The 12,553-nt window shown below is 45.0% G+C and overlaps 1 protein-coding gene across 1 annotated transcript in view; it reads left to right on the plus strand.

Annotated features, from left to right (window-relative positions):
* The window catches only part of bmp8a (bone morphogenetic protein 8a), a 19,249-nt gene continuing 6,696 nt past the window's right edge, over nt 1–12,553 (plus strand). Inside the window, exon 1 of the mRNA XM_054763886.1 lies at nt 1–707. Coding sequence (XP_054619861.1) covers nt 65–707 — 643 coding nt within the window. The 5' untranslated portion in view covers nt 1–64. The remainder of the gene's footprint in view (nt 708–12,553) is intronic.

Below are 12,553 nucleotides of genomic sequence, written 5' to 3' on the forward strand. Positions count from 1 at the left end.
TGAAGCTCCGCTTGTTCAAGTTGTCTTTGTTGTTCCCTCTGAGAGGTCAGCTGGGATCATCCCGATGAGACAATCTCAGCACCACCTGCTCTTCCCTAAAGGTCTGCAGCTGGTCCTCGCCCGGAAGGAGGAGATCTGCATTGGGGGAGTGGGGAGACGAGCGGAGGAGGTGAGCATCTCCTCCAAGGTGGAACACGCTGACGAGACAGGAAGTAGAAGACGACAAAGTGTCATGGCCTCACAGGAGTCCTTCAGCTTCTCCTGCAGGAAGTCTCCACAGCGACACATGACCAGAAGGAGCAGCCAGGTTCTCCTCCACCTCCTCCCCAGGACGCTGCTGCTGCTCCTCCTCGCCCAGCAGGCGCAGGCAGCCCTCCACTCAAGCTTCCGCCGCCTTAGCGGCCGCGAGAAGAAGGAGATGCAGAAAGAGATCTTGTCCATCCTGGGCCTGCCGGGCCGGCCCAGACCCCACCCGCCGCTCAGGCCGCCCTCCTCGGCGCCGCTCTTCATGCTGGACCTGTACCACGCCATGGCTGTGGACGGCGAGGATGACGGCAACGACATCATCGGGCCCGTGGTCAAGCTCAGAGGCGGAGAGCGTCGGGCGGCTGCCCACCACCCGGCGCTGCCCACCCTCAGCACGCACACGCCGCCGCTCGGCACCGTGGTCACCGAGGCCGACACTGTTATGAGCTTCGTCAACCTGGGTGAGTTCTCACAGGAAGTAGTTTGACATTTGTTAGCTCGTGGCCGCTACACACATAATGACATGACCAACAGTAGCTACTACGCCACAGCAACAGGAAGAATAACAACTAGTTCATTTCCACAGAGTTGATGCTTAGTAGTTGATTAGTTAGCGCCACATGGCGGCCATCAACGCGTGGGAAACATTCCTCGTGTGTAGCACTGAAGTGAGCTCATGTCTCACGTTAAACCCAGTAGAGCCACCACTGCTGTGGGAGATGCCTTCTGCCACCATCGACTCACGCTGTTAGGGTTCAGGGTTCGGGTTCGGGTTTAGGATTAGGGTTTAGGATTTAGGATTAGGGTTAGGATTTCAAGTTTAAGTTTTGCGTGTCTCAGTGGCTATGGAGCGAAGACAAAAACACGTGAAGGTTGTGTGATGTTCCAACAGTGGTATGTGGGTGTTGTACATTTGACCTGTATGATCACATGGTTATCAATGATTACTGACTTGTGGGGACTGAGATGTGCTTGCTGTGGGAAAAAGCACCTATTTTCAGAAGAAAAACAAATATGAAAAATCATCAAGTTGGCAGCGAACCACTTGATGAATTTGAAGTGGAGTTGCCATATTTGAATATTTTCTGGGTGAAATTGGATGAAAGTGAGTGTGATTTTAGTCTGTAGCGTTTATGTAAGAGGTTGACAGATGGCAAGGCTGAAGAAGGACATTAGCATGTTTTTCGATCAAGGCTAACACTTTTCTGTATTTTTGAAAGTCGTTTGGTTTGATGTTGTGCATGAGCGAATGAGAACACGAGTTGAGATGAAGACGTGAGCGTGTGAGAAGCCGCCTGATGTCTATCTGTCACAATATAAATATTAGCATGCTCGTCTGGATGGCCTCCTTCCTGCAGCAGGACAGCACCGCCTGATGCTTGAACGTCAAGAAGGCTTAGACAGCTTTAACCTTGTGCTGTGTTTTGGGCCGGCGAGTGCACCCTGGAATTTATCCGTCAGCGCTGCAGGAAAGGGTTAGCGTTGGCAGGTCCAGCGCAGCGGTGTTGTGCAAACAGCAGCACCCTCGCTGATGTCATTTTGCCCCTAAAAAGCTCCCCGCTGGCGTCGGAAAGCTTCTCACCTGTTCTCTTAGCAGGTACACTGACTTTCTAGCCCCGCTCGTGACCTCATTAGCGTGCACGTACGCGAGGGAGCGCACAGCTGCACTCAATTAAAGGCCCCGAATGGCACGCATTGACAAAAAAGCCAACACGCCCGAGCAGAGATGAAAATGTGGCTGCGGAGGCAGCGACTAAAAATACAACGCAGACCTGCAATTATGGTGTGTGTGTGCACGGCAGCTGCTGTGGTGCACGGCACTAAGTGCCTCTAATTACTGCTCTGTGTGTGTGTGTGTGTGTGTGTGTGTGTGTGTGTGTGGAAGAGGCTCAAAGCATCAGGAGTGTCCAACCCTTAGTATCTCTATTTAACATCCATCCAGTGTGCGTGTGCGTGTGTCCACAGCTGCCTTCCTGTGTGTACACACACGTGTGCATGTTGGTTTGCAGCAGTGTGTGCGCACCAAGTGTGCTTGTGTCACGTTTGAGTGGCAGGGAAGGTTTTGTGCCTATAATTAAGGCAGTAAAAAAGATTGTTAACATCAGCCGCTGAGATCCCCATCTCGTCATCGTCATCATCATCATCCACGCAGACGTGCCCTCGTGAATTTATCTGCAAGGCTTCTGCTCTTTTTGCTGCTCTTCCCTTTTCAATGTTGTTCCTTTATGTTCATGTTTCCTTTACGACACATTTCTTCTTCCATTGACCTTTTCATGTTGTCACGTTGTCCTGGTATTCTCCCGCTTTTGCCAGAAGGTGCCCCCCAAGCTCATCTTGTAGCCTCTCTGGAGGAGGGCCTGTCCCTTTAAGACGAGGGCATCCAAACCTTTTCAGTCTTTGCTCTTTTTCCCGTTTTTTGTTGTTGCATTTTCCAAATATTTCAACTTTCTTCTAGTAAATGTTCCTCTTGTAAATGTGACATTACGTTCATAATATATTGACTTATTCCCATAATACTAACACTTTTTCGAATTGTACAAAAATCATTTTACATAACTTACAACTTTATTCTCCTTTTCTTTGCTTCTCGTAATATTACAACTTTTTCCAAGTAACGTTTTTTTCTTTAATATTTCAACGCTATGCTACCGAAGTGACATCATGACTTTTTTTCCCTTGTTAGAATGCGACTCTTAATATTTTTATTTTATTCTTGTCAAATTACGGCTGTTTTTTTACATTTCTGATTTTTTTTAAATTATTTTTCAGCTATTTCAATTTTTTTCTCTCATATTATGACTTTATTCCCTCTACATTTGGACTTTTTCCCCAACCTAACAAGCCACGTGAAATGGAGAGAGGCCCTTACAACTTTATTGTTTTTCTTTTTCTCATATTAAAAAAAAACATGCAGTATCTCTCATGTTTTAACTTTATGCCACAAAAAGACGTTATTTTTCCTTATAATATTACAACATTATTCTCATAAAATGACGTTTTTCTTTTAATATTTTGATGTCATTCTTTTTCCATTTCTGCTGTTTTTTTTATTGTCCAACTACTAAACATTTTTTCGTGTCATTCTGACTTTATTTCCTGAATATTTTGACTTTTTTCCCTCCCGACCTAATTTTCCAAAAATTCCAACTTTATTGGTTTTGTTAGTTTCTCTCAGATTGTTCAAACTTTTAAAAAATACTGCCTTTTTTCTTCAATATTTCAACTTTATGCTCGTAAAGTGAGATTATTATTATGACATTATTCTCATAAAATTACAACTCCTTTTGTCACGTTCGTCAGTGGTCTGTCTTCGTGCTCTATGTCGCTCTAGTTCCTGCCTTCTCCTGGCCTGTGTTTTTCCCTTGCAGTCACACCTTGAGCGGGCTGGAGGCGGGGACGCTGGGCACACCTGTAACTGATTACTCGGCATCCATTTAAGCTGACTGCTTACAGCTGGACGCTGCTGGTTCTTTGGTTCTGACAACCGCTGCCTGCCCCAACGTGGACTCCTACCACGCTACCAGTCATCGCCTTCTACTTCATCGCTTCTACTTTTAACCAGGCTAGCCCAGCTGTTACCCAGCTACCCAGCCAGCTCCTTCTATTGTGTTTTTGGACTATTTTCATGGTGATTCCTCGTTCTGCCTTTTTCTGCACTATCGCTTTCTGTTATTCTGTTGGAATTTTGCCTGCACACTTGCATTAAAGTGTTGAACTACATCTAAAGCTCTCTGCCTCCGCTTCTGGGGTCCCAACCCCCTCTCCACTCGTCACAGAAAGAACTAGCCAAAAGGATTATGGACCCCGCAGAGTCTGAGCCCGTAAAACTGGCACTACGCCACCAGGCGCAACGCCTGGGAAAGCAAGAAGAACAGTTAAACGCTTTGGGTGCACGTGTAAAAGGCATGTCAGACAGACAAGACGCCCATATGCATGCTCTGAAGGCTCAACTTTCTGCTGTCTTGACTGTCCTGCAACACGACGCCTCAGCCACGGCGCCGCCAGCTAACTCAGAAACACTCACCGACCTCCCACCCACGTCCGACGCCAACTCACTTGCATGCAGCCCACTGCTGTCCAAGCCTGAAAGGTTCTCCGGAGACTCTGGCGACGTAAGATCTCTCCTCACTCAATGCGAATTACACTTCGAGCTTCAAGCGGCAGCCTTCCGCTCCGAGCGAGCATGGGTCGCCTTTGTCACGTCCCACCTAACCGGAAGGGCAGGAGCGTGGGCCACGGCGGAGTGGAGTCGTCGATCTCCCATCTGCTCATCCTACGCCGCCTTCGCCAAAGCCATGGAACAGGTATTCCAGCGTACCCCCCCCCCGGCCGCGAAGCGGCACGCTCTCTGCTACGACTACAGCAGGGACGCTGCGGCGCAATGGATTACGCCATCGAGTTCCGCGCGCTCGCGGCAGAGAGCGACTGGAATGCCCCTGATCTGCTAGACGTTTTCTTCGACGGGCTCGCCGACACCATCAAGGACCAGATGATCCCTCTGGAAGCTCCTGCGAACCTCGATGACCTCATCGCGTTGGCGATCCGCATTGAGAAGCGACTCAACGATCGCAAGGCGGACGAGGGACGCTCAACTCCTGGATACGGCCATGGCGGATACCCTGCTCACCAGAATCCGCCTCACCAGTCCACTCTCGACTCTCCTCCGGCACCAAGGTTTGACGAGCCCATGCAGCTGGGAGGAAGTCGCCTCACTCCCGCCGAGAGGAACCGACGTAGACTTCTACGTCTATGCATCTACTGCGGCCAGCATGGTCATACCATCTCCCGCTGTCCCGTCCGCCCCGACAGCCCACGCACTCAAGCTTCCCATCCCAGCCCTCCACGCTCTCCCACGGACACGCCCCCTGGCATTACTTCCTCATTGGACACGGCGGGCAGACTACAACTCCCAGGTACACTCTCCTGGTCTGATGGACAAATAGATGTTTACACATTCATTGATTCCGGAGCAGATGACAGCTTTGTTGACGAGTCCTTTATTACACAATTTAGCATTCCTGTAACTAAATTACCTGTGTACAAAGTAGTGCACTCCCTTGATGGGCGCCACCTTGCAACCGTTACACACCAAACCGTTCCACTTTTTCTCCGTGTCTCAGGTAATCATCTTGAATCTATGCACTTTTATGTCATTCCTTCCCGCGCGGCACCAGTTGTGCTCGGGCTTACATGGTTACTTAAACACAACCCACACATTGACTGGGCTAAGTCTACCATTATTAACTGGAGTGTTTTCTGTCATTCTCACTGTGTTAAATCCGCATGCCCACGCTCTTCGCCCGCGCATGTAAAGCCACCTGAAAAGATTGACCTTTCCTCCATTCCCCCTGTTTATCACGACCTTCGGGAGGTATTTAGCAGTGAGAGAGCCCAGTCACTTCCTCCTCACCGGCCATACGACTGCGCCATTGAACTTCTCCCAGGTGCTGCGTTGCCATCCGCTCGGCTATATAACATCTCCAAACCTGAGAGGGAAGCCTTAGAGCAATACATCTCCACATCTCTTGCGGCCGGCCTCATTCGCCCCTCCTCGTCACCATTAGCTGCTGGATTTTTTTTTGTTGATAAAAAGGACAAATCTCTACGACCTTGTGTTGACTACCGCTCACTCAATGATATTACTGTTAAGAACAAATACCCTCTGCCATTACTGGACTCTGCCTTTAACCCCCTTCATACTGCTAAAATATTTTCCATGCTCGATCTCCGTTGCGCCTACCATCTGGTTCGCATCCGAGGGGGTGATGAATGGAAAACTGCGTTTAATACTCCCCTCGGACATTTCGAATATTTAGTCATGCCCTTTGGGCTCACCAACGCCCCTGCCGTTTTTCAGAGTTTTATAAATGATGTCCTTCGGGATATGCTTGGCCGATTTATTTTTGTCTATTTAGACGACATACTCATTTTCTCCTCCTCACTTGAGGAACACATTCGGTTGGTCCTCCAAAGGCTACTAGAAAACAAATATTTTTCAAGGCAGAGAAGTGCTCTTTCCACACCCCTACAGTTTCCTTCCTGGGATTCATTGTGGAACGTGGTCAACTTAGTCCCGACCCGGCCAAGATTCAGGCTGTGGTCGATTGGCCCGCTCCTACATCAAGGAAGCTCCTTCAAAGGTTCCTAGGCTTTGCCAACTTCTATCGTCGGTTCATTAGAAACTTCAGCCGTGTCACAGAACCTTTGACAAAGCTCACATCTGTTAAAACCCCTTTTACATGGTCCCCAGAGGCTGATTCAGCATTTACTAAGCTAAAATCTTTATTTACTACTGCTCCTGTGCTTATTCACTCCAACCCCTCTTCTCAATTTGTCGTCGAGGTTGACGCTTCTGACACAGGCGTAGGGGCCGCCCTCTCCCAACGCTCGACCACCGACCAGAAGCTGCACCCCTGCGCCTTCTTCTCTCGTCGCCTGACCCCTGCGGAACACAACTATGACATTGGCAACAGAGAGTTATTGGCCGTCATCTTAGCGCTGCAGGAGTGGAGGCACTGGCTGGAGGGCTCGGAGCTCCCCTTTATTGTGCACACAGACCACAAAAACCTGGCATACCTTCGCGCGGCACAGCGCCTCAACCCCCGACAGGCACGGTGGGCCCTTTTCCTCACCCGGTTTAACTTCACCCTGACTTACCGCCCGGGCTCTCCGAACAGTAAACCAGACGCTCTCTCCCGACTACATTCTCCTTTCCCAGAGGAACCCCGCCAGGAATTTATTATCCCACAGTCCCGTATTCTTGGTGCCCTTCAGTGGGATATTGAGAAGCAGGTGGTCAACTCTATCAAGGAAGTCACTGCTCCTGAAGGATGCCCTGCTAACCGGCTGTTTGTTGTCCCGAAACTTCGCCCCGATGTCCTTCAGTGGGCACACGAGTCGAAGATGGCGTGCCACCCTGGAGTCTCCTGCACCACGTTCCTTCTGTCGCAGCGATTCTGGTGGCCCTCCCTTCGAGCTGATGTCCAGGAATTCGTGGCCGCCTGTCCCATTTGCGCCCGGAACAAGTCGGCCCCGGCGGGCCTTCTGTGGCCGCTTCCCATCCCCTCCCGCCTTTGGTCCCACATTGCACTGGATTTTGTTACAGGACTACCCCCATCCAACGGCAAGACAGTCATCCTCACTATAGTGGACCGCTTCTCCAGCTCCTTCTATTGTGTTTTTGGACTATTTTCATGGTGATTCCTCGTTCTGCCTTTTTCTGCACCATCGCTTTCTGTTATTCTGTTGGAATTTTGCCTGCACACTTGCATTAAAGTGTTGAACTACATCTAAAGCTCCCTGCCTCTGCTTCTGGGGTCCCAACCCCCTCTCCACACGTCACACCTTTCTTTTCATATTTTGACTTCACTCTTGTAAAATTACAGCTGATTTTTCCCTTTTTGCTGTTTTTTTTTTCTAGTTAAATTATATTTTTAGAATGTGCTGTGGGCCAATAAAAAAACAGCCGCGGGCTGCACTATGGACACGTGTGGTTTAAGAGCTGTTTATCGTGGGGGTGGGTGATACTGCACATTTTGGTGTTGATCTGATACCAAGTACAGTACATTCGCTGCTGTTAAGTCCCTAGACCGCCTGCGAATGGTGAGAAATTGTGAGCAGGGTGTTCCCTCGCTCCATCGTCTTTCACCTTTTGTGGACTTGCTGTTTAGTGGATTTTTTTAGTGCCGTTTTAGTGCTGCTTGTTTTTTTTATTACAGCGTATGAATGTTGTTGCTAGCTGAGCCTGGCCCTTTAAGAAGAACTGCATCATGGGAAGTTGAGTGTAGTTCTGTTCTTTAGCACGAAGCGGCGGTGTCTCTCTGATCTCTCTCTTCTGTCTGCACCTCCCATCGACTTCCGCGTCCTGATTGGCTGTGGACCATTGTCAATTGTGGTCATGGCTAGCAAACTAGCAAACCGTGTGAGCCGCTTGCTAACCACCTATACTGTCAACAATAGAGGAAAGAGAAGAAGCGAACCGCGTGTGACTCTGAACGCTGTGTGGTTGCGAGTTTTCTCCTTGACAAAACCCACAATGTCCACGTGGGTTCAGCCAAAAGAGGAAGCGCAACAAGCGGTGGCTCTAGCAGTTCTGGTCGAAGTACTCCAGATTCAGTCATATATACGGAAGATGTCGATCTAGAACAGATTCCTGAGACAACTGGAGGTGCTCACCTAGTACCACAACCGCCGCCGAGCCCCAACAAGGATGACACAGTTAACCAGATGACACACTTGAGTGGAAATATAGACAAAGCAACAGCGACAGCCTTGCAGAAGGTTAAACACCGCGCAAACAAGCAAGAAAGAAGTTCAATGGAAAAGAGTGAGTACACCATGGCGAAAACCATGGAGGATTATGGAAAACAGATGCAGCAACTTGTGGAGAATTCCAACTCCATGCAAAAACTAACTTATAGTCTGCTAGAGACTACCAACGCCATACAAAGAGAAATGCAAGGTATGAAAGAGCAAGTTCAAGTTCAGAGAGAAGCATTTCAAAATGAAATGGGGATATTAAGGAAGGAAATGCAAGGTCTGAGAGTGGAGAATAAAAAATTACAGGAAAGTTATGATGCACTGGGAGCCACTCTCAAAAATGAATGTGAAGAAAAGGATAAAATCATTGAAAAGCTGAAAAACACCACAGATGACATGGATCAGAACACGCGAATGAATGACGTGGTCGTGACGGGACTTCCAATCAAACCAAGGTCCTATGCCAGAGCAGTGGCGAATACTGAAGAACCAGACGAAATGGATGTCGCCTCAACGGAGCAACAAGTTGTTGATTTCTTGCAATCGAAGGAGGTGGATGTAGACATCCAATCTATTGATACTTGCATCCCACTGTATGGTAGGAACCTACTACACCCGTCATCATCGTCAAATTCACTAATAGGAAATACAAGGTTGCTCTGCTGAAACAGGGAAAGAAGCTGAAAGGAACAAATGTCTACATGAATGACCACCTGACCAAGCGCAACGCTGAGATTGCGAAGAAAGCACGTGATCTGAGGAAGCAAGGAAAGATTCAAGGAACATGGAGTGCAAACTGCAAAATCTTCATCAAAGCAAATGGAGGACCAGAGGCCAGAGTTCTTGGTGTCAAAGACATCAAGGACCTAGAAAGATATTGAGGTCTCCCAACATGGGGGAAAACAGCTTCAATATGCTACAAGAAGATCTACAATAGGACACTTTTCACTTTACAGATCACAAACAATTGGATATGAAAAAGACATTGATCCAGACTCAAATGTTTTCTCTCACATTACAAACGACTGCCGTTATTATACGGAGGAGCAATACAACAACATCTTCATCAACGACGACAAGTTATCCATCATCCACATAAACAGCAGAAGCTTGAACGCAAACTTTACTAATATTAAACAATATTTGAATCAATTCAAAGAACCTTTCAAAGTAAAAGCAATCTCAGAAGCTTGGATTAATGCTAACAAAGGAATGGACTTCGAGCTGGAAGGATATGAAATGATGAGTGCAAACAGGAACAATGCAAATGGAGGAGGTGTGGCCGTATACGTGGACAAACATCTGAACTACAAAATGGTAAAGAATATGTCATTTGTCATTGATAACATTTTAGAATGCATAACAATGGAAATCTGTAAAGAAAAAAGCAAAAATGTGTTAATAAGTTGTGTGTACAGAACTCCAAAGTCAAAGATTGGAATGTTTGAGGATTGGATTAAGACAACGTTTACAGACATACAGGAGGTCAGAAAACTATTTTCATATGTGGAGACTTCAATATTGACCTCTTGAACTCACACAAGTGCAAGGAAATAGATGACTTTATAGATACAATGTATAGTTTGAGTTTATATCCTAAAATCATCAGACCAAGTAGAATAACAGACCACTGTGCCCCCCTCATCCATAATATATTCACCAATGACTTGGATAACAACACCATCAGTGGCCTGCTAATTAGTGACATCAGTGATCATCTTCCAGTGTTTACAATCTACAATGAACATTATAAGAAAAAACAGGTGGAGGCAAAAAAGACTTTTCAAAGATTGCGTACAGAGGATAACATCCGTGCCTTCAAGATAGGACTAGAAGAACAAAGCTGTGAGAGTGTCTACAGTGCAACAGATGTGGATGAAGCATATGACAGCTTCCTTGGTACTTATATGGAGCTCTACGATAAGAACTGTCCCTGGCAAGAAAAGCCCAAGAAGCAAAAGAAAAACCAGCAGCCATGGATGACAAAAGGACTAAAAAACGCCTGTAAGAAGAAGAAGACATCATACAGGACATTCATCATTCAACAAACTAAAGAAGCAGAACAAAAGTATAAGACTTACAAAAACAAGTTGACAACTATCTTGAGAGTGTGTAAGAGGGAATATTATAGTCACGTACTAAATAAGAACAAAAATAACATGAGAGCAACTTGGGGCATCTTAAATAGTATTATAAAGAACAACGTTAAGAAAGCAGACTATCCTCCCTATTTCATGGTTGGAAACACTTACAGGAAGGACATGAATGCGGTAGCTGAAATGTTTAATGAATATTTTGTAAATATTGGACAAAAACTGGAAGAAGAAATTCCAAAACAAGACACAATTGATGAAGGGATTGATATTATTGATAGGAATCTTAATTCTATGTTTCTCACTGCTGGAACCAAAAAGGAGATCACTGACATTGTTAACCATTTTAAGGCAAAAACATCAACTGATTGTCATGGAATCGAAATGGAAACAATGAAAAGGGTCATCAATGAGATCGCAGACCCGTTAACATATATTAGTAACTTATCATTTCAGACTGGAATATTTCCAAGCAAAATGAAAACAGCCAAGGTGGTTCCAATTTTCAAAAAAGGAGACAAACACCAATTTACAAATTATCGGCCAGTTTCCTTGTTACCACAATTCTCTAAAATTGTGGAGAAGCTATTTAATAATAGGTTGGACAAATTTATTAATAAGAATGAATTACTTGAAGGCAGCCAATGTGGTTACAGAGCCAACATTTCAACTTCTATGGCACTGATGGAAATCACGGAGGAAATCACTACTGCTATGGACAACAGAAGGTGTGCAGCTGCAGTATTCATGGATCTGACAAAAGCCTTCGATACAATTAATCACAATATTTTAATTTCAAAATTAGAAAGGTACGGATTTAGAGGATTAGTTTTGAATTGGGTTAAAAGCTACCTAGCAAAGAGGAAACAATTAGTAAAGCTAGGAGAATACACATCTGGGAGTTTAAACACCACGTGTGGAGTACCCCAGGGGTCCATACTGGGACCAAAACTGTTCAATTTTTATATCAACGACATTTGTAAAGTAACAAAGGACCTAAAGTTGGTCTTATTTGCGGATGATACCACCGCTTTTTGTTCTGGTGAATGCACACATGAACTCATTAAAAAGGTCAAGGATGAAAAGGTCATATTAAAGTCATGGTTTGACAGGAACAGATTATCCCTGAACTTAAGTAAAACTAAAATAATGCTATTTGGTAATAGCAGAAAGGATACGTGTGACCAAATACAAATTAATGGAGTGGATATTGAAAAAGTGGAAGAATATAAATTCCTTGGGGTTATAATAGATGAAAAAATGAGTTGGAAATCTCATATTAAATATATACAACAAAAGGTGGTGAGAAATATCTCTATATTGAATAAAGCAAAATATGTTCTTGACCAAAAATCACTCCACACCCTGTACTGTTATTTAGGATTAGCATATTTAATGTATTGTGTGGAGATCTGGGAAATAATTACAAAAGCAATCTTCACTCACTCACTGTACTGCAAAAAAGATGGTGAGGATCATTCATAATACCAAGTATAGACAACATACACACCTTTATTTTTAATATCACATATTAGTGATGATCATTCATAATACCAAGTATAGACAACATACACACCTTTATTTTTAATATCACATATTAGTGATGATCATTCATAATACCGAGTATAGACAACATACACACCTTTATTTTTAATATCACATATTAGTGATGATCATTCATAATACCAAGTATAGACAATATACACACCTTTATTTTTAATATCACATATTAGTGATGATCATTCATAATACCGAGTATAGACAACATACAAACCCTCTATTTTTAAAATCACACATATTAAAATTTGCAGATTTGGTAAACTTACAAACCGCTAGAATAATGTATAAAATGAATAACTTGTTACCCAAAAACCTCATACAGTATTTCTCAATCAGAGAAGAGAAATATGATCTTAGAGGAAAATTCAACTTAAAACATTTATATGTGAGAACTA

The sequence above is a fragment of the Dunckerocampus dactyliophorus genome, chromosome 20, assembly GCF_027744805.1.
Source record: "Dunckerocampus dactyliophorus isolate RoL2022-P2 chromosome 20, RoL_Ddac_1.1, whole genome shotgun sequence".
NCBI lineage: Eukaryota > Metazoa > Chordata > Actinopteri > Syngnathiformes > Syngnathidae > Dunckerocampus > Dunckerocampus dactyliophorus.